Consider the following 27,183-nt stretch of genomic DNA (forward strand, 5'->3'; position numbering starts at 1 on the left):
TAAAATAAATCAGACCCTGCGATTTCTCTAATCAAAATTTTTTTTGACGATTTACATGAAATCGGATGGTCCGTTTTCTCTGTTAATTTGCTTTTTGAATTAAGTTCAAGAAATCGTTGGGTCCGAGTTGTGCCTGACACCACACCAATGTTAAGCACCACTCCTCCCCATATTCAAGTCCAGCACCAGCTTTGCCTCCATAATCAAATTAAAAAGCGCCATTTAACACACCAAATTGTTTATTTGACTGTTATCCTATAAAAAAAATCCCATGATATCCAAGAAGGGAATTTGAATCCTCTAAAGCAAGATTTGTAAAATGAACAACTAATCATTCTCTCACTTCAAGGTGGAAATCTGAACTGTAAACGATATTCTTTTCTGTTCGAGCAGCAATCTATCTTAAACAACTTTAAGAAACTACACATTCATATGCAACTGACTAAACAAAAATAATAGCGGCTAAGAAGAAATAGATGAAAAGCAAGTGAAGGATTAAGGTATGTAGAAGTTGTAACAATGTGGAAGCGAGATTCCAAAGCATTGCAGAAGCGTTCACCGGATGAAAAGACAATCATTATTATACAAAGAGATATCTTAATAGGTACCCTCATCTGCAATTGAAGACATGTCTTATTAGTAACTTCATCTGCAGACAATGTAAGATCATTAAAATGAAATTAAAGTAAGAAATGCATTGGAACTCTAAAGTGGCATTACCGTCCCCTTCATCTGCATCATTATAATCATCTTCATCATCATCAAAATATTCATTCTGCAACATTTTAACTGTGTTAGAAACTTATCGTTGTACTTTCTCTGTTTAACATGAAAATCAAATCCCAATGCTTTACAGCTCTATGCTATTGTGCCTCATTAGAAGAAAAAATCATACCATTCGGCAGAGTAATCATAGAAAAAATAACTTCTCAAAGAGATGTCAATTTGAACACGTCAATTGTCATATAGAATCTGCCTCTTATAAAATTTTTCAAATAGAGCTACACCAAAGAATATTTTAAAGAAACCTCACAAAAAGCAAAACAAGAAAAACATCATGGAGAGAACCAACTGAGTTCAAGAATGCCAAAATTGAACATAAAAGTAGAGGTGACAATCGTACCTGATGATAATCATCATCACCAAATTCTTCTTCCTCCTCAACCTCTTCATCATCTACATTTTCTTCTTCCTCTTTTTCTTCTTCATTTTCTCCTCCTTTATTTTCCTTTTCATCTTTACCCTCTTTGACCTGCAAGTGAAAAGAAAAGGTCAATAAAATTTTCCATTGGACAAGTGGGTTAAAATCCCCCAACAGAATGAATAAAAAAGGAAAATTTAGTATTCTGTTCAGCAAAAGGCAATTTTCTTCCCAAAACTAATATACAAGGCTCAAAGCTCCATGAGTTTTACAGATGATCAAGTGATGATGGCTTGGAGCTGGAGGAGATTTGCAGCAACGGCTATGTTGGAGGTAGAAGAGGCAATGATAATGGAGCGGAAGCTATGATGAAAGTGGAGGAAACAACGCTGGTGGCAACAGTGATAACAACAATAATGGAACCCCCAAGGTACCAATTCCACAACAGCCATCCCCCCACCAGTCCTAACAATATAATATATATTGAATTCGGAAACTTGCAACTGTAAGCATAGGTGAAGACTAAAGATGCATAGGAATCCCTATCGATATTAAGATGAATCCATAAATCAATTGTAAATATCGAAAACATATAGGCACTAACTGTAAGCATAGGTGCTCTACCTGGTTCTTTTTCTCTAGCTGTTCGAAGAAATCAATTCGCTTAATACCTGCCACACAACCATAGTCATCAGTAAGAAGAAAAATCTCCAAGAAAAAACATAAGTATACATACTGCTCAACAGTGCAGCATATAGCAACTTAAAGTAGTAAAAAGTTCAATAAGTTCTTCAAAGATTGCAGGATTTATTTAGGAAGATGAACCTTATTCCTGACCTAACTGTTAAAATCCAAAATCCTTTTTCTTCATTGGGTGGCGGGAAGAAGAAAAAGAGGGGGGGGGGGGGGGGTAAAATTAAATGTGAGTAGCTTACTCACAAATCAATTTACTAATAAACAAAAGAGACAGGTCATTTAAAATCATCAAACCTGACTCTGGGTTCCACCGAAATCTTTTACGGCTTGGACGCCTAGCTGTAGCTGTACCTGAAAAACACCATATTATGGTTAAAAAAGATTAATTAACAAGAACCTAAAATGCATAATAAACATCAAAACATTTTCTGATACAGGATGCAACCGCTGCAGTGAAAGAAAATTCCAATGATTTCATACCTCGAACCAACTCCTTAGGGAATTCCTTGAACACTAAAATCTGCGATAAAGAATCACGAGTAAATGTTGTCTTGTTCCTGTCAGAAAATCTTTCTACATGCATCCTTTTGTTCTCTGAAAGCAAAAGCAAGAAAATTTGTACATCTAATGAAGTTTTAACTTCTTAACACAATAAATGCTAGTATTCTTGACTTCCTGTTGGGGATGGAGAAGGCATAAGCCAGATATTCAAGTACAAAAATGAATAGGATAGCACACGAGCGAAAATAACTAAAAAGTTTTAGAAGCTGTATGTGCAGCTTTAGTGGGTACAATTACAATTATGTGCTCATATTCCATTCCAGGAGCCAATTCACTCTTAACTGGTGTGGCGATGTGTAAGTGTATATCATAAGCTCTATGCCTCTATGATTACTTAATGGCCAAGATAAGTATATAATGCATACAGAAAGAACACAGAAGGGTTAAGGTTACCTTCTGTTTCCTCGATAAGATAAGGAGAGGCTTTCCAATAATTTTGAAGCCTGGCATTGCGTCGTAACAAGTCCTTCATGAGAGTATCATCATGATTGACTTTATTAGAAGGCAAAGTAACATCCTGCAGAGAGGGCAATATTGATAGCAGTTAGCAGCAAGAAGGCTGGAGATTAGGGACGGGATGCAATGGGAGAAGCTATGCAGTTTCAGTTAGTCACCTCAGGAAAGAGTTCAAACTCCATTTCTCTCGCATATGTCATCATGCCGCGGCCTCCTCCCCATCCCCCTCGGCCACGTCCTCGTCCTCTGCCTGACATCTGCCACCATCACAATTTTAGTGAGATAACAACAGCAACATAATTAAGGAACCATTTTATTCGAAAACCAGGGAGAACGAGGGCACTTGATCAAGGTAAACACCATATAAACAAGCTATGAAATAGAAAGATAAGCAGCGGAGAACATGAACATAGCATACGGCTCAAACCATATTTGAATAAATTATAAATTATATTAACTCAAATACTCCCAAACCAAGCCAAAATGCAGAAAAACTTGCCTTTCAAAGTGAACGCTCACATGCAGTTATCTTCTATCGAAGTTGAGAGTTGAAAGCTGTTATATAATAATTTTGTTAAACATATCAAATCATCTAACTATTTTTAACTAGTAACTTCACATGAAACCAACTGCACGTGAGTTTCTACCCCCTTTCAAAAGAGAAGCATAAGATCAAACAGATGGTGAGCATCTAAAAATACAGTACAGAACGGAACCATGCCACGATTAATTGATCGATCAAAATCAATTTGCATGATGTTAAATGAAAAAGAGGAACTAATACTCACATTGAAAGGTAACTATGAAATTGATGATGACGTGGCTCCTTGTGGTTGAGTTAAGTTGAATTGAACTGCGTTTCTCTCTCACTTCCTGCTGGCGGCACCGCCGGTTTGTAACCGAAGCAGGTAAATTAAAACCGAAACATAATAAAAGGGAAAGACCAGCGGGTAAGGAATTTTGAAGTAACAAACATTTTTGAATATTTTTCATTGAAAAATACTATTAAGTATTTGGATATTATTTTTTTTTAAGATTTATTAGAAATAAACTGCTAAAATAATACTCAAAAATTAATATTATTTTGTGTGATAAATTAATCCTTAACAAATCTAAAAATATAACAAAATAATAAAAATATTATTTTTTTTATAGTTAAAACATGATTTTTTAAGTTTAACAAACAATTTGAATAATTTTTTGTGAAAATATTAAAATTATTATTTAAAAAGTAAATAAAGAAAAATAACAATAGCTATTTAGAATGTGTCATATGTTATACTCTTAATATAATACGTCATACTTAACTACAACACATAAAAACCAACGAATTATTATTTAAATGACATATCTTTCCATCCTCATCTAGAAGTCTTGAAGTTGAGTTTCACTCCTAATTTTGGAAAAAAAAAACTACGATACAAAAAAATAATCAAATAAATTCAGTTGGTTAAAAAAAATTATTGAACAATTTTTAACTCAGTTGGTTAAAAAAAATTATTGAACAATTTTTAACGATCAAATTAACTCATATAATCTTTTAAAAATTATATCTAAAATTTCCTAATAATTTTTTTCTCCAAATCTTAGTTTTATTATATTATTTTTTTTTTTTGTTTTAAAATCATCTTAATAACATGGGGTTAATAATGTTTATAACAAGCATATTTTATTGCCTTTAAAAAAATAGTTTTTAATAATTCAAAAGTCAAAACATTTAAAAATTTGATAACTCAGCATATGTCTTTTGTATACTCTTCCAATTGGGCACTCCTTAGCAAACATAAGTTACAAGCTATATACATAAAAGTTTAATTTTGATGCATTGACCGTGTAAAGCGTTTTATACAGTCGCGCAATCACATCCGTTCTTTTGGATGACCATTCATCCGGTCAATGTGAAAAGTAATTATGTTTACTGATGTAACATTATGTAATTGGATGTACATATAAAACTATTTTATACTAACAGTGCATCAAAATTAAATTCAATAATATAACGAATAATGAATATGTAGATGCTAAATTAAGAATTAAAGAATTTATTAAATTAGGAGTGAAGACCATTTTCTTAAGATCCACAAAGATGTACAAAATCACAAATACAGAAAGACAGAAAAGTGCAGCAACAGAGCCAAACATTCAAATTTATCCAGCCCAACATTTTCCTTTTTGGGGGGTATGAACTATGAACAACCATGAGCCCCTTACAGCTGCTATTATAATGTACAAACATTATTAGTAGTGAACAAAATACATACTACTTGTCACCAATTCAGTTTCTAAATAATGGGGTGATTCAGTCAAACACTAACATCAGTAACATGAAAACTACAACACAAGAAAATTGTTAATAGTTCAAACCTATGGTGACCAAGTAGAAATGGTGCCAGAACCAAGAAAGTTTAGTTTACATACTATTTAGTATTTACCACCCACATTATTAGTCTCTTGGGCGGGCGAGCCAGAGGGAACTAAGAGCGCGCAGCCTTGAAAAATAGTCATGTATTGCAAGGAGAGCACGAGCCGATTGGCGAGTAGTCAATATGCGGTGCATTTGTTGCAATGTCTGCTGGCGCAAATTGTCAGCCTGGTCGATCACCACCGTAGAAATGAAGAATTTAGTTGGTAGTTATAAAATGGATGCGTTTGACATAATTAATTTTCATGAAATGCAGTCTTAAACTATAAATTTCTTGGTCAATATTTCCAGAAGATGTGGTAATGGCACAGATTTGTTTGCCGATAACTACTCATACGAAGATATCTTCGTGTGAAGATGATAGATAAAAATTGTTAAATGGTTTGACATATTTGACTAAATCATTTCATATAATGTATCACCATCATAACTATCATCTTCACGTGAAGACATCGGGATGTGAATAGCTACCTTGTTTGCTAGGTGGAAAATGTTTTTTATCAATTGCAAAATTATTAGGAAATCAAGATTTGAATAAAAGATACTTTGTTAATTACCAAACTGAACCTAAAGTTGTGAATGTAAGAAAACCTTACCTGCCGAATAAACCCCTCCAGTGTCCCTAGCTTACCCATGGCCATGGCCATTTGACCCATGTAATTTGCGACATTCCCTGATGAACCGGATGAGCCAAGTGATCCAGAGGACAAAGTCTCTGCAAGAGATTGTTGCAGTGCTTCCATGCCCTGAGACAATGCATCTTCTGCCTGTTGAGAAGACTGTTGTAAGTTGGTAATACCTACCAACTGCTGCTCAGTGAGAGGCTCCAACTGATTTACCAGGAGCTGCAGCCGAATTTGCGGAATTCAAGTCAAAGAGTAATGAAAAGAATAAATGAGCCTAGATCTCATAAATGAGAAAACCGTTACAATAATTACAAGGAAACAATGTATTAAGGAAGTTTAAGACAGACACAAAATTGTTTATGCGAGCTATCGTGCATAAATTCAAGTTAAACAAGTTTTTAAGGTGAAGTTTGAAACTTGATAGGTGTTTCTTTTCAACCAGACACTCGGCAAGCTACAAGATATCTTCATCTTCAAACTAAGTTTATTTATTTAAGGATTCAATTCAGTTTCAGGGACTCATTATCTACTAACAACCCATAACTAACCCTTATCTCCTAGAATATATAGTACAACCTAGGAATAAAATTTGAAATTGGAAATAAAGAAAAAGAAACAAAGTCATCAGAAGGTTTTTTTTATTTTTACTACAGAAGAAAACTAAGAGTAAAGAAGGAATGATACTGTCTAAGAATCACAAACTTTTAATCTCATGGCATAAAGGTTTGTTATTGAAGAACTTGTATTATTGATGGAAGTGTTAGTAGGCTTGGCTTATACTAATCTTTGAATCTGAAAATTATGCTGCCTTCATTCGTGTTTATTCAATATAAGAGACAAGATGTAACATCATTTAGCCATCTCTTTTACAATATCTGCATCTGATTTAATCCTAGAAACATGTAAGAGATTACATTGTATGCTATCACGAAACACTATTGCTAATAAAAATCATAGACCTTAAAACAAACTATGAGAGCCACAAACAAAACGAACACGATAAGCTTACCTTAAGGAGTTCAGATGACCGAAAGCCACCGAGCCACAAAAAACACCTCTCAGCTGGGGTTTTCCACATGCCAGACAACAGGTGGAAGACATCAGCCTTAGCTGCAACGCCCTTCAGCCGAAATATCTCATCATAATGCGCCAATATACCATCAATAATCATTCGAAGTTCTGTATCACTTGCATGAGAATTTACAGCAGCTCTAAGCTCATTAATTTGTCGATTCTGCTCTTCCAGCCACCTTGCATATTCGACATCGAATTGCATGGCCCCTGTGAAACAATGTGGTGATGATTATTCATCAGATAGGAAGATCGAAGAGATAAAATGTTTCCTGTAATAGCCTCTTTTTAACATAATAACTGCCACTACTTATAGAAACATTCTGATATTAGAACTTGTGGAATGAATGCCATAGTTTTAGAAAGAATGATACCATTGCCGCTCATTGAATGTGCTTGATCACCTGAACTTGATATGAAGATTCCCTAGAGGAAAGGAAAATGAAGTTTTGGCTTGAAGTGAAAATGACTGGAATGCAAAAGGGACGGAAACGGAAAACAGCAACAACGAGAAAATAATTCCAAGGAATAGCTAAACCACACCTGCTGCCTGGCTCGCTGAAGCTCTTGTTCCAATTGCGTCAACTTCAAACGACTACTTTCCAATTGTTGAACATAAGCCTGTAGGAGTAACCAGCTTATGGTACCAACTCTTGAATATAATGCACAAGTGGGGAAATGTAAAATAACTATTTCCAATGACTAAAGGATAGACAAATAAGCAATAGACGAATTACTGGATTCTGCATTCGTCCACTACTAACGAATGAAGAGTTACCATAGCAAGGCCTGCTACCCTGGAGGGACTTCAAAGGGATACTTTAAAACTTCAAATTAGTAAGAGCCCGAAGAATGGTACCCATTGGTGCATATTTAGTTATCGTAAAAGGAAGTACATTTGGAAGAACTATAATCTCTGTATATAAAAGATGAAAAAAACTGAGAGAATCCACAACGTACAGCCAGCATAATCTGTCATTCCAAACAGATTGTCCTAATAATACATACAACCACATAAATAAGAATAAGAATTCATATCATCATGAGAATAAGAACTAGTGACAAGATATCCTTAGATTTTGTGTCTGCCAACTAAACATGAAATTCTTGTGTTTCTTTCTTGTCATTATAATAGGAATCTTTATATGGAACAAGTACAATAAAAGGACACATATTTATACTAATATAAGAATAAATATTATCCGAAATATAAAGTATAATCCTACTTTCTTTCGCAATCGGCTTTTCCTTGCAGCCTCACGATTCTGAGCAAGCCTGCGGAGAGTCTGTAACAATGAAAAATAACCATGATGTGACCCAAAAAAAAAAAAAGATTACCCTTACGGTAAAAGTTAGAATGAAATAAATTCTCAATTTGATGTCATTTTGAACATATGTATGGAAATAGAGGCGAAGATGTTGTGCATTTCTTGAGAGGATCAATGTGATTACATATATCTCTGGAGTGCTAAAATGGAGATTTATTCTTCGAGATATAAATTACCTTCTGATCTGTTTTATCCTTTGATCTGTCACTTGAGTCTGAAGCCACAGCAGCAAGGGATTGACTTCCATCAAACTGCATAAATATCGGAATGTCAATAACATCAGCAGAAAAGGCATCTTCTCTGCTTTGTGCCTTTATGGAACCAAAAAGGAAAAGATTTTTCATTTATTCTCATGCATTATGGTTTTTCTTTTCAATAAATTTTCAGCTCAAACTCAAGGAGAGCAAGCAAAGGATTACATAGCCACCACCAAGCCTCGTCATGCTTGGCAGCCGGGGCTAACAGCCTCAGTATGTTCAAATGCTATTCATAATTTTAGATTCAGATCAAGCACAGCTGAATCCATGAAGTTCGACCAGAATCAGTTCCTGTTTGTGCAAACCTCGAATATGGATTTGAGATTTATCGATTGAACTTAGAAAAGATAATAACATAACAGGTGAAAAGGAAACATCACCCGCTGATTCTTATCATCGGTATCGGCATCTGTAGAAATATCAGTTCTAGGACTGGCATCAGCCATGGCAGACTCTTCCTGGTTTTCTGTATCACCACTTGGTATTATAATGTGATTTGTTGATTGTACCTTTTGTGCCAGCAAGCTCAGTCGGTCTTCTAGGTACATAAATGAGCTTCTATCAACTGAAATTGGCAACTAAATTGAAACAGGAAAATGATAGAAAAGTTACAAATAAGTGGGTTGTAAACACAGATTCCAAACACATTATTTACCAAGCTGAAAATCAGTTAGGTAAAAAGAACTTGAAATATTCACCCTATCAGAAGTGCCAAGGTGAACAGGACCAGGAGAAATTGTCTGGCTACTTACTTTCAGCGACCTATTTACAGGATCTGAATCATATACCACAAAAAGTAATTAGAAAATGAAAGGATAGAGCATGATTCCTACAAAGATCATGTTCCTATACATCAAGCTCATCACCCAAGTAACAGCATATATGCATTTACACTATCTTTTTAACGAGCATCATCATGTAGTTCCAATCAATGTTTGTGAACAAATAATTACAAACAAAAACTCCAATGAAGATGATTTAATGCAGAAAAAAAAATTCTTACTTCCATTCAATTCGACAGCATTCTCCAAGTGATTTCCAATTGATTGATCAAAGTCGGACAAACAAAAAGAATCAACTCTGCTTGCCTCTGTATATATGAAAAACCACATACAAACAGAAGTCTTTTAAATTAGAATGCAGCAACAGCCTTCTAATCTGAACATAGGATATTTATTGCTTCTTGCAGTTTGATGAAAATATCTCTAGGAACCCACATTCACATAAGATATGAGATTCTAGAAGAAAAGGAGAAAGAAAGAAAAATGAACTTATTCAGAGTTAGAAGCATCAAGTCCAATTGTTACACCAATAGGCAATAGCTCATAATGATTAATCAATACCAAACAAAAGATGCATAGAGTTATAGAAGTTGAACTTCTGGTTCAAACAAACTGAAAGTATCTATGATTTCAAAATTCCTAGTTAGTATCTCTTCATTATTACAAAGGAAACCCAATCTATTGTGAAAATCATATCACTATCTAAATCATACACATTGAAAAAAAATGAAAAAAAAAAAAAAGCAAATAGCAAATAGCAAATAAATATACCTGGCATTGGAATTGGGCAAATGAGAATCCAAATTCAGCATTCTATGCCAGCACCACACCGCACATACACACACCCCTTCTTCAACAAAAATTCCTCAATTGAGTTGATTCCCAAAATGATATCAAAATTTAAAACCTAAAAGGTGAAAAAACCCTGCAACAAATAAAAACAACTCACGGAATCAACAACACAGTACTCTACTTTTGCTTCAAAATGACGAAATTAACCAACAAAACTAGCTACCAAGACTATGATAGCACAATCTCAAACAACAAACATAACTTGCAAAGCTAAGAGACATGCCAAAAGGATAACAACTTTAATTCAACCTTTTAAAAAAAAATTTATAAAAAAAAAAACCTAATAAGCTGTGTCACAAGATTTAGAAGAATCCAGAATTTGAGTACTCACTCTCCAACTCACGGAACACGATAATGTCCCCACGGGAAAAGAAGCTTCAGAAAAAAGTCAAACTTTGACGAACCATAGACTAATAATTTGACCCTGAATCAATAAATTTCAATCATAAATATATAAATCCAACTTCATTGAAGAACATTGGAACACACCATGGTTATATTTAAAGTTAATAATCGTGCACACATTATTTCTTTCGGAAAGTGAAGAAGGGAACCAACCTTGGAATTCAGATGATGCGGGTTATGATGAACAATGATGATGCTATCTGTTCAAAGTTTATTTTGTTGTGCGTGAATTATTATTATTATTATTATTATTATTATTATTATTATTATTATTATTGAATTAAATAAAAGTGAGAAAAATCAATTTGGTTGGTTGAGTAAAGAGCTGACTCGTCTGCTTAAATAAATATTGGAAGTTCGAATCGCATTTTATGTATGCAGTAATTTATTAATTTATGGTAAATCGGTAAATGAGACTCAAATGCGCGCAATAAATTAGTTTTTAATCTGTCGAGTTAGATAATAGCGCGAAAAAAATAATAAAATAAAAGTGAGAAGAAAGAGTAAGGAAAGAGAGCTACGTATGGATCATTCCAATCTATATATGTTGTCTTCTTCTGATTCCAAAAACTAATAATATAATAATCTTATTTATTTTTTATTTTATATAAATAGTTAAATACCATTCTTATTACTTTCTTAAACAAGTGTTCCAGGCACTAATTAGATACTTTCTCTCTCATCTTATCAACCCTCTCATTTTAAAAAAAATTAATCATTAGCAAAAAGATTTGTCGTTTCTTAATTAAATATAACTGATTTAAGTTGTATAAAAAATTAACACTTGATTTAATATTATATCTAATTAGAGGTGACAATAAATTGAATAAAAATTGGATTTAAACTCTAACATAATCATATTTACAGGTATAAATTCCTCGACTCAAATTATTATCCTAAATTTCTGAAAAAAAAACTCAAATATAACATTTAATTCTTTTATAATTTATAATATCAAATTTTGATATCTGAATCTAACTCTATTTACTGTAAATTTAATTATTAATTCGATCAAGTGAATTAGAATAAGTTGAATATCTTCAAATATCAATAGTATTGTGAGCCAAATATCTAAAAATAAATATATAATCATATCCATTTTTATTAACTAATTTTATAATATAATAGTAGACTTTTTATAGTGCAAAAATTTAGAATGTATTAGTATTTTGTTATAAGATATATATTCTAATAAAAATACTAAAAATATTTTTTCATAAAGATATTTATATTAAAAATATAATTTATTTATTTAGTCAAATTTTAAATAAAAATAATATTTTTGTAATATCCAAAATCAAATTCTAAAACTCATAATCTAATGATAAAAAAATTATTTTTCCATAATGATAATCATAAAATTTTTATCGAACTGTCTAACTTGACGTGAATTGTATTTTTCTCATTTTCTGTGCTCATGCATCTCTTTGCTTTTAATATTTTTTTTTTTTGTTCTAAAATACTTTCTTTTTTTTTTCTCCTTACACTGTTTACTTAAGTATGTCAGAGATATGCTGACACACTAACAACACAGCATCTCACAGATTACAGCTATCTTTCACTTTCTTCAGTGTTGGAGCTTGGATCCTCTACAACAAGTTACAGTTGTCATAAACATGCACTTGCCCCCAATTTTTGCCACCAAAATTACTTTGTTTTTTTATGATTATTAATTAATGAATTTTTTATTTTTGAAATTTTAATTTGTCTAAAAATAATTAGACCTCTAGATGAATATAAAAAAACTATATTATTTGAGAGATAGTTTGTTAGCAATTATCTTTATCAATTTAGAATTTAATTGAAAATATCATTCTGATACAAAAATATTAAATATTTAAATAAATTATGTAAGAATAAAACTATTTATAAAATAATAAAAATCCATCTAATATCTCAATTCTCAAAAACATAGTGTCTATCATAGTTATTAAAATCGGATCGATCGGTTTGATTGAAAAATCAGTAAATCAAATTTTATATTAGTTCAGTACTTAGACGGTTTAAGGTGAAAAATTCGTATGAATCGATCAGATCCACCTTAAACCGAATTCGTTGAAAATCAATCTGATCGAACCATTCAGAGGGCAAACATATGATGCACCAGTATTCTGTAGTCCATCGTGCTCCAAAATAGTTTAGTTGGGGGTTCAAACCCCTTTCCGCCAAGTTAGAAGCATCATTGATGGCCACTAGGCTATAATGCACCTTATTAACATAAATGCAAATTATACTACATGTAGTTATCTTTCATCAAATAATTTACTTATATTTAATTTATTTTAATTTTAGTTATAAATTCACTCATTTATAAATTAATTATATTTTGATTAAACAATAATTATATACTCACTTGTTTTTCTTTTTAATAATTATATAATACTTATTAATATTATTTTTTAATAAATACTTGTAACATATAATAGTATAAAAGATATAAATTAATTAATAAATTATTAAAATTTAAAAATAATAGTTATTTTAATATATAAATAAAATAAAAATATTTATGATAGAATAAAATAATAAAATATTTATTTTTTTATTCTATATTATTTTAAAATAGTTTGATTATTCTTAAATGTTAGTGAAGATATGTATTTTAAATTTTTGACTATTTTATAATTTTTATTTACGTAAAACTGAGTGACCTATCGATTGAACCAATAATTCAGTAGTCTGACTGATTTAATTATCGATTCGATTCTAATAACAACTATAGTTTGTACTTTGAAGGACATAAAAATATAACACAGAGGTTGAAAAAAAAAATTGGACATAAATATATAACTAACACTACATATTTGTTTTCATATGAAAATATATATTTTTTACTATTGAGTAATAGTGAATTATAGAATTTAATGTTGATATTATATATATATATATATATATATATATATATATATATATATATATATTTTAAATCGTTACTCTTTCTTATAAGTATTGCTTTTACAATGTAGTTAAACAAATATCTTTGTAGAAAAATATATTTGATATTTTTATTAGAGCAAGTACCTCCAAAAAAAAAAATCATATTTTATGTAAAATATGTTCTACTAAATCAAGCCATTTAAAGATATTGAATGAGGTTTTATTTCTTTTACAGATAATTCCAGTAATAATCATAATTTTTCTTAGGCATTTATATTTACGAAATAATTTTTTGAAAGTGTATATATGCATGTGTCACTTTACTCAATATTTGTAATCTTTTATTTTTAGAGTAAATTGTTGTTTTTGTCCCCAACGTTTGGGGTAAGTCCTATAATTGTCCCTAACGTTTAATTCGTCTTATTTTTATCCCCAACGTTCGAAAAATGATGCAATGTTACCCACCGTTAATTCCAGTCACAGAACACTAACGGAGATGCCTACGTGGATCCCTTTGTCCACTCTGGCAAACTTTGTCCCTGGTGACCGTTACTGAGAATTTGGGAAAAAAAATTGGAAATTTAATTTAAAAGGATGTTGAAACCCTAATTTCATCGTGCGTCTCCTGTAGCTTCTCCTTCTCACCATCGCCGTCTCTGTTGAAGTTGATTGCTGAGTCCATGGCTTCGCAGGGCTCCCAGGCGCCTAGTAGTAGCTTTGCTTCAGGTCGAAACAGCAGCCAAGGTCGTCGACGGAGAAGAACTTGTTACTGTGGGGAGAGGCCAGTGCTTGCGACTTCGTCAACGGCAGAAAATCCAGGACGGAGGTTCTGGGGCTGTGTTAACTATGGGGTAAGTAGGAAACTTTGCGTCTGGGTATGGCTGTTATTTGGTTTTTTGATTGGGATTTTCTTTTGGTTTTTGCCTAGATTGGAGAAGAGTGTGGGTACTTTGTGTGGGTAGAGTCGGAGCAAGAGCCACAAGTTCCTCGATTGAAAAGAAGAATCACATGCTTGAAGGGTAAAGTGACAACAGTTGAGAGGATGTTGAGAATGGCAGTAGCAGTTGGTCTGGTTGGATGGACATGCGCTATAATTTTGCTGTGTGAAAAATTTTCATCAACAAGAAATGGGAGGTTCTTTTTGCAGTAAGGCTGCAGAAACATAGTGGCTAGTGTAATGTGTTGGCAATGTGTTGTCTGTAATTTGGTGTGTAATGTAACTTGTTGATTGAAATTTATTGAATGAAAATTTGTTGTTATCCACTTTTATGTGTTTAGTTTACATTCTCATGGTACAAATATGGAGGTAACTGTCAGCAGAAATGATTAAATGAAACAGGGAAATAGAGCAAACATAAAGCATTAAAATCAACCATATGGCATAGATAGGCAATAGTCAGCAACTTAAGATACATACATTCCTAAGTAGATGTCTTAGAACTGGAAATATAAGTCAACATAGATGCTAAACAGTTTTACTATAGTAGCAGTAGCAAAACCAAATTGAAAACAGTTAAACCAACAACCATAGTTCCTAGGCTGATACAAAAGGCAAAACACAAAAGTTGTAACAAGTGAAACAAAGTCATTCCACTTTCTTCCATGCTCTTGGTGGTGTCCTAGCCATGAACCTGAGCTGAGACTGGGTGACCCTCTTCACTGGGCTTGGCAGTACCCTTGTAGTTGTTGGGGCTGGTGCAGAAGCAGTCTGTGAATGATTCACTTTGGCCCTTTTTGAAGCAGCTTGTGATTGTTGGGAGCTCACAGGTGGCTTCCTCTTTGGGTGTGAGGGTGGTTTGTTGTTGCTGCCCCTTTGCTTCCTACTTCCACTATCAGCAGCCTTACCAGAATCTGTCTTGGCAGATAATCTGGAACTTTTTCTGACTCCTTGCCTTTTTCTACCCTTTGAAGTAGAAGTAGCAACATTGTTAACCTGGTGACAAAATAGAAACAGAATAAATAACCAAATACACAATTATAAAACAGAATAAACACATAATTAAAATTTATTACAGTTGGATTTGGTGTGACTTTGCGCTTCTTTGGACAACTTCTTTTGTTATGGCCAGAGCACAAACAGTAAGAGCACTTTTGCTGTTGCCCTTCACGAGACAGTCCAGTCCTAGTAGCCTGCTCATCAGCACCTCTTGCCCTCTTCTTCTTTGGCCTCCCAATAGGTTTTCTATAAGTTGGAGGCAACACATCCTCGAACTGAGTTCTGTCCCAAAGGTTTGGCCCATTGACTGGGTAGACAACATGCTGGTAGCAAGAGATGTATGCAGCCTTTTTGTAGTAGTCAGCAACATATGAATCCACATTGAAGCACATTTTTCTTATGCATGTCATGGCATGTGCACAAGGAATTCCGGACAGTTGAAACTTCCTACATGAGCATTCATGATGCCTAAGATCAACCACAAATTTTTCCTTACCCCCCTGAATGCTAACCACCTCATATCTATCACGTCCAGCATACACACTCACCCATTGACCACTTAGTTCGGCTTGTTTTTCTACCTTAATCCTAATTCTGGGCAACACATCTCTATTATAAGGCACTATTCTGTCCCTGTTGTCAGCACAACGTTTCATAATGTAAACCCGGATATCCTCTAGCATAGTCACTATTGGCTTCTCCCTAGCCTCAACCATAACAGAATTAAAAACTTCACACATATTGTTAACTAAAGTGTCACACCTAGGTTTACACTCAAACCTGTGACGACACCAGTATTTTGTTGGAATCTCCATAAGATAGTTGTATGCTCCCTGATCCACCTTCTGTATCTCACTCATCCTCCTTTCCCATTCTTGAAGATAAGTTGCCTTGGCAGCATTCCACATCATTAGCTTCAACTGGAGTCCTGTATATCTCTTCTTGAAATTTGCATACAGGTGTCTGACACAAAATCTGTGGTCAACTCCAGGCAGAAGCTCCTCAAAAGTTGGCACCAACCCCTGTTTTGAGTATAAGAAAAGTTGTGACAAAACTTATGAATGTTACATGCTAACTAGAACACTTGTAATTAAGTATCAAACAACATAAAACACATGTAATTAACTAGAACACTTGTAATTAAGTATCAAACAAAATAAAATACATGTACCTTCTGTTGGTCAGACATGAAGGTGCAGGTCCTGATTTTGTCTGCTCCTAGGTCATCACACAGGTGCTGGAGGAACCATGTCCACAAGTCCTTTGTTTCAGCTTCCACAACTGCATATGCTATTGGCAGGATTTGATCGTTTGGATCCCAACCCATAGCAGTCAGTAACCAACCTCCATAAGGTGTTTTCAGAAAATAGCCGTCCAACCCAATTATTGGCCTACAAGCCATAAAACTCCTCCTACAAGCATCCAACATCACATATATCCTCTCAAACCTGGGCCTTAAATCTACCCCTGACACTGGTCTTTCAGAAGCAAATTCAGGAGGCCTCTGAACCTTCAGATGCACTGATGACCCAGGGTTGGTCCTCAGCAACTCATGACAGTAGTCATACAATCTTCTGTACTGCTCCACATATGTCCCCTGCAACTCATCCAGAGCAAACTGTCTAACTCTGGAGGCCTTAGATTTGGTCAACTCCACATTCCATTTTGTGTATGCTTTTCTCATTAGTGTGGTTAACTTAATATTTGGGTTCTCAGCAATTTTGTTCAAGAAAACCTTACTCAACCACCTTGCATGCATGATTCCAATCTTCAGCTCCCTAGAGCAATTGTGCTTGTTGTTGCAGCTCTTCAACTGCCAACTACGCTCATGCTTCATCTTTCCACAGTATGCATACCAATCACATCCCTCCACACATTCCACCTTAACCCTCTTCAGATCCACCTTTGTGAATCTCAAACCCCTGCCACTGCTGACAGCATATGCAGTGGCACAGTCTTTGAACTCCTCCCTTGACACATACAAAGTTCCCACCTCCCAAGTGTATTCACTCATGTTCTTCAACGGCCTGTGTATGGGATACCTCTTTCCCGGGCCATCCTCATCATCACTGAATGGAGTATCCAGGAACTCCTCACTGTTATAACCTGTATCCTCATCACCAAAACCCCCTACAACTTTTTCCTTACCAAGATTTTGTGCAGCTGGTTGTGATGATTGACCATGAGACTGATTGGGTGCAGACTCTTTTTCCCCCTCTTCTGTGATGTTCACATCAACTAAGCCTTCAGCTCCCTCCCTCTCATCATCACTGTCACCAAAATCAAGACTACCAAGGCTGTGAGTTGATGCATTCCCAGCAATCGAATCAGAAGTCCATGAGCTTTCACTCCCCCTGGGTTCATAGTCATCATCTTCAGATGTCTCACTCCCCTCCTTATCTTCTTCAACAGCATCATCACTCTTTACAACCTCACAGGATCCCTCACTCATAGACCCAACCTCTTCCACTTCAGTAGGCCCATCAGTTGGCCCATCAGTAGCTGCCTTTGACCCAACACCAGGGCCATCATACACAACAATTGGGCCAGGCCCAGCTTGATCACCTTCTTCAGCAGGAGCAGTAAGTTACCCAGGTTGCACAACTTCTCCCACCTCACTTGTCTTGTGCACAACATACACCTCAACCATGTCATCCTTTACTCCAATTCTTGCCATATCCATTGCATCTTTGTCGGTTTTAAGCATGGTCAAACCGTCCTCTAACCCAGCATTCTCAGCTTTATACCACATCGCAGCAATATCCTTCTTCAAATACCCCTGTCTACTCACTATTTCATACACCTCAATCAAACTCCATTCATCCTCATCACAGTAGTCTACGATAGACGTCTCCCCACCTAAATACCTAACAGTACCTCCTTGAAGCCGAAACATCCCCTGGTGATAAATTTTAACACTAAAATGACTCATCTCTTCCGCTTCTGTTCCTATGACACAAACCATAAAACAACGGTAATCAATGTGCAGAAACACAGGTTCAAAAGACTCTACTAACATCAACAACCCCAAACCCTAAGAGCTATAACATTGCAATCCCAGAAACCCTATGCATTAACATTTTCACTTGCATGAACTATTCAGGCCAAACGAAAATCAAACATACATTGCACATACCTTTTCGCTCTGTGCCGTTTCGAAGTTTTCAGAACCACCAACACGAGGCAACGCTCTCGTGTGTAGGTAGCACACAACCACCAACTCGCTTCAATATGTCTTCTTCCTTCCTAATCGAGCGCGAAGAACAGAGGAGCAATAATCAGTAGGGTTCAGGAGGTGTGGGTGGAATGTGAAGTGTTTCATTTTCCTTAAACTGCAAGCGTTTCGTATGGTCAAAGAAAACATTACGCGCGAAGTGAACCCCCAGTCAATACACACGTTTGGGGTTACTAACGCCTCGGGTCCACGTAGGCATCTCCGTTAGTGTTCTGTGACTGGAATTAACGGTGGGGTAACATTGCATCATTTTTCGAACGTTGGGGACAAAAATAGGACGAATTAAACGTTAGGGACAATTATAGGACTTACCCCAAACGTTGGGGACAAAAACAACACTTTACTCTTATTTTTATTAGTGTTATAAATTATTCTTTTTTAATATTTAAAAAATAATATTCTTAAAAATAATTGTCTACTTTTAATATTAAGCAGATATTAAATATTTTTTAATAATAATACGGTTAATTTAATTGTATTAATTGCATAAATTGTATGATCATTTGGTCATACTATCGGTTTTGATGGCTATTGAAGTTGGTCAATTACGTACGTTAGCATATTCTTGATGACGGATTAAGATTATGAGAAAACGTTTTTTGTTTTAAACTTTAATGTTGTTTATAATTTGTATAGTACAAAATAATAAAATTAAATTCTATTTTATATTTTTTATTAAAAATATTACATGTATACACAAAATTAATTATCAAATTAATTATTATGTGTATATGTAAATATATATATATTATTTAATATATTTTAGTGTATATTTTTATATTTTAATAGAAAATTTAAAATCTCTAAAGTAAAAAAATTAGTAAAATGATAAAGTGAAAGATTAAAATGTATGTCTTATTATTTTAATCTAAAAATAATTAATTCTTTATTTTAAAAGATTTTAATTTTTTTAATATATTTTATATAAATTTTTAATTTAATAATTAATTCTTAATATACACAATATAATTATTTATTTATCTAAAAAGAATCTAAAGATAAAACTACTAAAAATGAAAAAAGTAAAACTATAGAGTTTAAATATCTTGTAGAATAATTGAAGTCCACTCTCCAATAAAATTGAAGAGAATTCCAAACTTGGAAGCACATCATTGGACAAAGCAACAAGCAATACAAGAGCACAGCACCAAGACCTTTTGGGTCATATCAATCTTTTGGTTTTTAATGCTTTCACACAATTTATTTGTCATAACTCACAAGTCATTCATTTACGGGTAAAGGTCTAATCATAGAAATTATTTAGAATGCTTAAACATTGTACTAAAGAATTAGTATATTTTATGATTTGTAGTTATTAATTAATTATTATTAATATTTTTAATAGTATAAAATTATATTTAATAATATAAAATTATGCCCATTTTTATAATTAAATACTGATTAAATTTTAATAAAAGAGCTTATTCGTAAAACTTTTTCATACTTAAATTCAAGGTGTAATTTAAACTGTCAGTTTCTTAATTAAATGACGATATTGATACTAAGCCATATTTAAAGTATGATTTAAAATGTATCTTTTAGTCAAAGAATAAAATAACAGGATGATCCGTACATACATACTTCTCACTAATTAAAAAGTATTATTTTTTTTAATTAAATAAAATTTAATTTTTTATTTAAAATTCACAATTAATAATTTAAAATTTTAAAATTTTAATTTTAAAATTTAGAGTTTAAAATTTATATTTTAAAATTCAAATAACACTGTACTCTGTTTTTTTTTTTTTTAGAATACATTATTAGTATTTGCAAACTTAATTAAGTCATCAACCTATATTCATGTAATTTTTTTTTCTCTTTAATCTTTCTAGAGTATCTTCAATTTAACGAACTAACGATTAGTTCATCAGAAATATAATCTTAACTTTATTCAAAGAATCACTCGAGGTGCCAATAAGTTATATCTCAAATGATATAGTCTCTTTATATTTATCTAAGAAATTACAGGTTTAAATCTCTTTATCTTCAAAAAAAAAAAAAAAAACAACAACAGTAGAGGTAGCAGTTACCTTCAAGTATATTTTCACTCAACAAAAAGGGGCAAAATGGTAACACCACATCAAGCTTCAAAGAAGCTCCAAAAATGGCAGTTTTGCTAAGTAAACATGATGCCGAATCCATATCTACATGAAATTAAGAGGCTACAAGCTATTAATTCTAACAAAATTCATCTCAAAACTTGATATATAAATATATATATAAGTAATTTTCCTTCATATACATACAAATCTAGCTAGTACATCATATCAAAGTTGAGAAAATCGTATTGTAACGACGACGGTTCAATCATTGAAGAAGTTCTAGAAGAATCCAGCAAGAACTCGGTGTAATCAGGTTTCAACCAATTAGTAGTAGTAGTTGAAGCATCGTGAAACAAATAAGATTCTTCATTCTGATGAAGATGAACACCATTGTTATCGTTGTTGTTGATGACGTTGTAATTGTTGGTGTTAGTAGCTGCTTCTTCCATGAAGATGACGTCAGCAACGTTGGAATCTTGACCGGTGAGTTCTTGAACAACGGCTCTGAACTTGGAGGCACTTGTCTTCACCTTCATGGGGCTTGAAATATATGTCACTTTGAAATTGTCCTTTTTGCCCCTGCTCTTGCTCTGCTTCTTATTGCCATGGTTAACACCAAGCATGTCCATAATGGTAATAATAATAATAAGATGAAGGTTGTGTGGATATTGGATAGATTAAAATGGTTCAATTAGGCAAAGTATTTATACATGCCAAAATTGGGGGGGTTGTGTGTATTGTTCTTAGTCAAAGGTGACTTTCCTGGAAACTATTATGTTGTTGATGATGATGGAATCATAGAAAATAGAAAACTTGTTATTAAAGTGATGGGTATGTTGATTGATGGTGGAATGGGAAGGTAATTGGAAACCAGGGAGGTTTATTAGGTTTGGATTTTTTATAAGAAGATTCCTTGAATTATGAAGGGACCTAGGGATTATATATTATTGAAAAAATTTTAAGTGTATTAGTTACGGTGGAAACTCAGGTGCAGTCGATTTCACGTGAAGTTGATACCTGAGAGCTGTTAGATGATTTAACTGATTTGACTAAATATTTATCTAACGGCTCTCATATATCAATTTCACATGAAATCGACTTTACCTAAGTTTTTACCATTAGTTATACGGATGTTTCAAAAATTTTAATTTTTGATCCCAATATAAAAATATATATAATATATATTAATTAAAATTAACAGATTATTAAAATATCAGTATTTTAAATGTATTTAAAATTTTTTTTATATTATTATATAGTATCTTTCTATAATCTATTATTATTATCATAATAAATACTTTTTTTAGTTTTTAACTATTTTGGATAATTTTTTTAATAATTTAAAATATTTAATTGATCTCTAATTATTTAAGTAATTAATTTAAATAGTTTTTATAAATAATAATTTGTTGATGTATACAAAATTGTTTAGTCTAATAACAAAAATTATTTAAACCAATTATATATGCATTAGTTAATAATTTTCGAATGGTGAAATAATAGTTTTTCTTCTAGATAAACAGTCGAGATCAAGAAGAATATTTATTATTATTATTATTATTATTATTATTATTATTATTATTATTATTATTATTATTATTATTAAGGGATCCAAATGATATTAGGGTGACACGTAAGGTGGTGAATTTGTGATGGATAGGGATTTGTGTTCAATGAACTGTTAGGGGTCAGTCACATGCCGCAGCCATGGATGACTCAAGAGACTTTGAGGTCACCAATATAATCTATCTAGAACCTACAATTAATTTCCCTAATCATACTTAACAAGTAAACAAAAATAAATAGTCTACTTTCTGTTTTCAAATCACTTATACTATGCATAAGTTATTTATTTATTTTTTTTTTCTACTTATATGATGCATAAGTTATTATTATTATTATTATTATTATTATTATTATTATTATTATTATTATTATTATTAGTTTTATTTTTTTTATTTTTAAAGTAGTATCTAGTGATGAGTATGAAATTTTTTAAATTTTATAAGCTTGGATAATAGATATTTTTTTTAATTTATTAGCAAAGGGTGATAAAGCCCAACATTACACAACTCTATATAAAGTCAAAGTTGAGTTCAAAGATTCATGGTTGTCTTTTATATATTTTATTTGACTTTGAGATATGTCATGTTCAACAATCACATATATCTATGAGATTAGAAGAATAATGCAGTGCTTTAAAATTTCTTAAATAACTGTTGTTATTAGTCGTTAAGTAACATATATAAAAATAAATGTTTCTAAAATACTAATTAAACATGCATGAGATTTAGTTTTTAAAAATATAGAATATCATAAAAAAGACCAATTTATATAAGTTATACATGTGAATTGAAAAATTGCTTGGGTACTTAAATTGTTATTCTGAAAATGCAAAAGATTATATTTGCTACTAGGATTGGACGTGAGCCGAGTTGGGTCGAGTTAGACCAAACTCAAATTCGGTTCATGAAAATTGAACTTGGTTCACGGTTCAGCTCATTAATAATCGAGTCGATTTTTTAAGTTTAAACTTGACTCACCGAAAGTTCACGAGCTGACTCGAACTCACGAATTGACTTAAATAACACGAAAATAATCTGTAATTGTATATCAAATAAATTATAAATTATATATATTAAAAAATATTAATTTTATATATTGTGTATCTATTAATTATAAATTGTTTATTTATGTACTATATTAAAATTATAACAAATAATTATAAAATTTTAAATAAGAATATTAATATATATAAAGTTATATATTACTATTTTATATGTATATATATAATATTAAAAGTATATATATATATATATATATATATATATATATATATATATATATATATATATATATATATATATATATATATATATATATATATATATATATATATATATGAACTCAAGTTTGGCTCATCAGCTCATGAACTCAGCTTGTCGAACTATTAACGAGTCAAACTCGAACGGACTCATAAACTGACTTAACTCACTTCCAACCCTATCTGTCACCTTCTCTAAAATGAAGGCATCAAATAATAAACATTAATAGTAAGCATTGAGACACATAGTTTAATAGTTATTATTCTTGGGGTATATTTATTATAAGTAGAAAGATTAAACTTTTTTATTTTAATAAATACACAACAAATATATTTATATCTTTTTTATAAAAAAAATAATCAATAATTTTAACATATACTATTAAAATACATATTAACTAAATTCTTATTTTTATGTATAATTTAAATAAATATGGGTTGTTATCTTCCATTTTTATCCCTTTTTAAAACAATAACATCGAAGAATAATGTCTGAAAAAAGAAAAACTGAATTACTATAATAATGGCACTTATACAAAGGAAAATATCATAATAGAAATCTACCAAGAGAATATCAGAAGTGAGAAACAGAAAGCACCAACATTGACCAAGTGTAACGGTTGTTGACCCAATGGATATGTCTTTATCAAACAATGATGAAATAAATTAGATAATATTATATCGTCAAATAAAAATAAAATTGGTCGTTTATATGGTAAAAGAAAAATGCTGTCAATTGTTATGTGACCAACAATAATTGGGTGAAAGAAAATTATAGAGAGAAAATTACTATTTAAATTAAGAAATATATATATATATTAGAGATATAATTATTAATATTGTATTTTTTTATTAGTTTAAATTTTTAAGAGAAATAGTTTTATTATGATATAGTATTAGAATGTTATGATCGAAAATTTTAAAATTTGATTTTTGATGAATTCTAAAAAATAAAAAAATAGCATGAGTGATTTTACCAAAAATTTAAGTTGATAGAAAAAAAAAACATAATTCAAGAATGAGAAAAGATAACATTTTAGAAAATAAATTGATAGTAATTATTTAAAATTATTATATATTATATAATTTTATATCTTACTACAATTGATGACAGCCAATTATGCCAAAGTTCAATAGAAGATTCAATGATAATACGATAAAATTGTTTGCTTTAAATTCAATTTTAGATTCAAAAATAATTATAAATTTTTTAATGTCGATAAAGTATGTGAATTAGTATAGAATGATTTTATTCAAATGACTTTTAACGATTAAGAGAAATTTTATATTAGAATGCAAGCTTAACATTATGAATTTGATATTTCTAATCATGTTAAATTAAGTAATTTGAACAATATTTTTGAGTTATGTCAAGGATTAACGAAGATAGAAAAATCTTTAATGTATTATTTGATTGATCGTTTAATTCACTTATTATTAACTCTTCCTGTTTTACCTGTTACAACTGAAAGATCTTTTTGAGTTATGAATATTGTGAAGAATAGACTCAAAATAAAATGAAAGATGAATTTTTTGCTAATTATCTTTTGATTTATATTGAGAAAAAGATTACTGAACATTTGACATAAATTCTATTATCAATGAATTTTATGATACGAACAATCGATGTATACCACTTCATTAGTAAAAAGGACACACATATTTTTTATATTTTAAAATATATTCTTTATCAGTATATATTATTTGCATAAATTTTATTTTAATGTTATATACATATTATTACTCCCGTCATAATAATATTTTTATATATGTTCCTAATATGAACAGTTATATCTCTAATAAAATAATTATATCAATAAAATACATTATATTCTCCATAATTCATTTCACAAATTATTAATTATAATTTTGAATCTTTTGAATATCTGTAAATTTGTTTAGTTGACAATAGAAATTAAATTTGCTTGACTAAAACAAGTAATTAATGATTGAAGGATACTAAAAATATAAATAATGAAAGTATAATAATGAATAATAATAAACTCTATTTGAGATAGACATGTAAGTCATAGGAACATGACGTTTCATGAGCTTGAGTGAAGAACCCTTTTATAATATATTAATGAGATATTAATATTGTTGTTTATATTCAATGATGAAAAGCTTTATCACTATTGCATATTTGTATCTATAAAAATTCTAGAAGCCACATGGTTAATATATTTGTTTTTATCCCTTTTATTATTATTTCTAATCATTTGTTTCATAAATTAGTAATTGTAATAATTGTAAATTTATATAATAATTATAGATTTATTAAATTAAAAAATAGGTAATTAAAATTAATGAATGAGATTTAAAAGACTACTTTGGAAAAAAAAAATAGAACAACATAGCACCTCATCTCAGATAAGTTGAATAAAAGTTCAATTTTAATATATTAAGAAGATTTGAACATTCTTAATGATTAATTACTCTTTCCTAGTTTAGGAGCTATACCAAAACTGTCTTTGAAATTAAACAATATGGTGGTGGATATTATTTTATTAGCATCATGATTTAATATTTTGTATTAGTGTTTTTTATTGTAATTTAGATGTTATTTCTTGAAAGGACAACATTCAAATTACCCTTAAAACTTTATTGGAGAAAATTAATAGCTATTCTAAAATATTAATTCTGAAATTTAGTAGAATTTTCTTTTCATTTTTGACAAGTTGCTTATTGGAAACTAAATATTGTATTCCCCAGTGTAAAACCAATAAATAAATAAATAAAAATTTTGTGTTCCCACATTAATTTCTGAGATGGTGATTGCTTATTGATTGTATAGAATTGTTCTTTCTTTGAGTCAAAGTTTGTGCACCTTTGTTATTCAGCGATAAGGTTTTCTTAGAATATAAGCTTCAATATTGCTTTTGAATAATTTAATTTAAGAAAATTTAAAATATAAGAAAGTTTTAATATTTTAATCTTTATGATTATTTCTCGCTTGATATTATTATTATTATTGATTTAAAACAAAGTTAGATCTTTTAAAATAAAAAGTTGATAAAATAAAAAAATATCACTATTAAATTTGTAATTTCTATAAAATATATAATCCATTAATTATTATCTTAATTTAAAAATAATTAACTTCTCATTTTATTTATTATTTTATTAATTTTTTCAATTTAAAAATTCTTAATCCGATTTAAAAATATAGAAAACGACCTTTTTAACCGGAAAAAGTACATGTGCTTTTTAAATAAAGATTATCGATGTCTAAATACTTTTATAATTATTTGTCTACAAATTGATCCTTAATCCTTTTTGAAAGACATTAATTAATTTTATAATGATATTTTTAAAATTTAATTATTTTATAATAAAAGTTTATCAAAAAATTATTTATCTAATATATATATATATATATATATATATATATATATATATATATAAGTTTTAATTAAAAACGACAGAATAATCCGTCTATTTGATAGGAATAATTTTTAAAACTTTTAAAATAATAAAATTTTATTATTGAAATCAATTTAAATATTTACTCTTAAAAGTTAAAACAAACTCAATGAGGAAAGATTCAGGAAACTAGTTAGTCAATCACATCCTAGAAGGTCAGGTCAGGGTTTGAAAGAAAAAATTAGAACGAAGCATAAATAATGATATATAATAATATAATAAGAAGGTTCGGTGAAGATTATATTAAAT

General features: G+C 30.8%; 5 protein-coding genes across 9 annotated transcripts; 1 reads left to right on the forward strand and 4 right to left on the reverse strand.

The window, feature by feature from the left end:
- Window positions 1-311: 311 nt before the first annotated feature.
- Window positions 312-3,834, reverse strand: LOC110268310 (DNA-directed RNA polymerase III subunit). 3 transcript variants are annotated; one of them, XM_088486372.1, is made up of 10 exons: window positions 3,643-3,806; window positions 3,354-3,409; window positions 3,013-3,111; window positions 2,792-2,915; window positions 2,318-2,431; window positions 2,132-2,188; window positions 1,766-1,812; window positions 1,124-1,252; window positions 721-775; window positions 312-614 (listed from the first exon to the last, which is right to left on the reverse strand). In XM_088486372.1, exons 3-10 carry the CDS (start codon window positions 3,109-3,111, stop codon window positions 598-600), a joined length of 642 nt encoding a protein of 213 aa, XP_088342498.1. In that variant the 5' UTR covers window positions 3,354-3,409; window positions 3,643-3,806; the 3' UTR covers window positions 312-597. The 3 variants fall into 3 exon arrangements, with proteins under 3 accessions (XP_088342498.1, XP_088342488.1, XP_088342493.1); XM_088486362.1 differs by lacking the exon at window positions 3,354-3,409 and having other exon boundaries at window positions 3,643-3,834; XM_088486367.1 differs by lacking the exon at window positions 3,643-3,806 and having other exon boundaries at window positions 3,354-3,610.
- Window positions 3,835-4,880: 1,046 nt separating this feature from the next.
- Window positions 4,881-10,838, reverse strand: LOC107623089 (transcription factor TGA2.2). Of its 3 annotated transcripts, XM_016325230.3 has the most exons (13): window positions 10,751-10,818; window positions 10,524-10,616; window positions 10,112-10,265; window positions 9,562-9,648; window positions 9,257-9,333; window positions 8,939-9,136; window positions 8,478-8,552; window positions 8,200-8,259; window positions 7,517-7,594; window positions 7,348-7,399; window positions 6,912-7,183; window positions 5,873-6,121; window positions 4,881-5,444 (listed from the first exon to the last, which is right to left on the reverse strand). In XM_016325230.3, the coding sequence occupies exons 3-13, from the start codon at window positions 10,116-10,118 to the stop codon at window positions 5,298-5,300; spliced, it is 1,302 nt and encodes a 433-aa protein (XP_016180716.1). In that variant the 5' UTR covers window positions 10,119-10,265; window positions 10,524-10,616; window positions 10,751-10,818; the 3' UTR covers window positions 4,881-5,297. The 3 variants fall into 3 exon arrangements, with proteins under 3 accessions (XP_016180716.1, XP_088342479.1, XP_016180717.1); XM_088486353.1 differs by lacking the exon at window positions 10,524-10,616 and having other exon boundaries at window positions 10,112-10,247; window positions 10,751-10,838; XM_016325231.3 differs by lacking the exon at window positions 10,524-10,616 and having other exon boundaries at window positions 10,751-10,807.
- Window positions 10,839-14,154: 3,316 nt separating this feature from the next.
- Window positions 14,155-14,800, forward strand: LOC148582053 (uncharacterized). The gene is made up of 3 exons (XM_088495181.1): window positions 14,155-14,325; window positions 14,403-14,546; window positions 14,753-14,800. Exons 1-3 carry the CDS (start codon window positions 14,155-14,157, stop codon window positions 14,798-14,800), a joined length of 363 nt encoding a protein of 120 aa, XP_088351307.1.
- A 259-nt stretch (window positions 14,801-15,059) lies between these two features.
- On the reverse strand, window positions 15,060-18,218 carry LOC110268504 (uncharacterized). The gene is made up of 3 exons (XM_021114737.2): window positions 16,582-18,218; window positions 15,488-16,432; window positions 15,060-15,407 (listed from the first exon to the last, which is right to left on the reverse strand). Exons 1-3 carry the CDS (start codon window positions 17,860-17,862, stop codon window positions 15,060-15,062), a joined length of 2,574 nt encoding a protein of 857 aa, XP_020970396.2. The 5' UTR covers window positions 17,863-18,218.
- Window positions 18,219-20,899: 2,681 nt separating this feature from the next.
- LOC107624410 (uncharacterized) lies at window positions 20,900-21,316 on the reverse strand. The gene has a single exon (XM_016326905.3). The coding sequence runs from the start codon at window positions 21,314-21,316 to the stop codon at window positions 20,900-20,902; it is 417 nt and encodes a 138-aa protein (XP_016182391.1).
- Between the last annotated feature and the right edge of the window lie 5,867 nt (window positions 21,317-27,183).

Source organism: Arachis ipaensis, chromosome B10, assembly GCF_059453495.1.
Source record: "Arachis ipaensis isolate K30076 ecotype BB chromosome B10, ASM5945349v1, whole genome shotgun sequence".
In the NCBI taxonomy this organism is placed as follows: domain Eukaryota; kingdom Viridiplantae; phylum Streptophyta; class Magnoliopsida; order Fabales; family Fabaceae; genus Arachis; species Arachis ipaensis.

Bases quoted from the DNA above. Each gene is read 5' to 3' on its own strand.
- LOC110268310 (XM_088486362.1), bottom strand. From the start codon at position 3,111: ATGTCAGGCAGAGGACGAGGACGTGGCCGAGGGGGATGGGGAGGAGGC. The intron at 2,189-2,317 runs GTATGAAATCAT...GGTGTTTTTCAG, and splicing joins CCCTAAGGAGTTGGTTCGAG to GTACAGCTACAGCTAGGCGT. The intron at 1,813-2,131 runs GTTTGATGATTT...GTTGTGTGGCAG, and splicing joins TCGGTGGAACCCAGAGTCAG to GTATTAAGCGAATTGATTTC.
- LOC110268504 (XM_021114737.2), bottom strand. From the start codon at position 17,862: ATGAGTGAGGGATCCTGTGAGGTTGTAAAGAGTGATGATGCTGTTGAA. The intron at 16,433-16,581 runs GTACATGTATTT...TACTCAAAACAG, and splicing joins TCATGTCTGACCAACAGAAG to GGGTTGGTGCCAACTTTTGA. The intron at 15,408-15,487 runs GTAATAAATTTT...TTTTGTCACCAG, and splicing joins AAGTCACACCAAATCCAACT to GTTAACAATGTTGCTACTTC.
- LOC107623089 (XM_088486353.1), bottom strand. The intron at 9,334-9,561 runs GTAAGAATTTTT...TATATGATTCAG, and splicing joins TGCTGTCGAATTGAATGGAA to ATCCTGTAAATAGGTCGCTG. The intron at 8,260-8,477 runs GTAATTTATATC...TCATTGTTACAG, and splicing joins AGGATAAAACAGATCAGAAG to ACTCTCCGCAGGCTTGCTCA.
- LOC148582053 (XM_088495181.1), top strand. From the start codon at position 14,155: ATGGCTTCGCAGGGCTCCCAGGCGCCTAGTAGTAGCTTTGCTTCAGGT. The intron at 14,326-14,402 runs GTAAGTAGGAAA...GTTTTTGCCTAG, and splicing joins GGGGCTGTGTTAACTATGGG to ATTGGAGAAGAGTGTGGGTA. The intron at 14,547-14,752 runs GTTGGATGGACA...TTATGTGTTTAG, and splicing joins TGGCAGTAGCAGTTGGTCTG to TTTACATTCTCATGGTACAA.
- LOC107624410 (XM_016326905.3), bottom strand. From the start codon at position 21,316: ATGGACATGCTTGGTGTTAACCATGGCAATAAGAAGCAGAGCAAGAGC.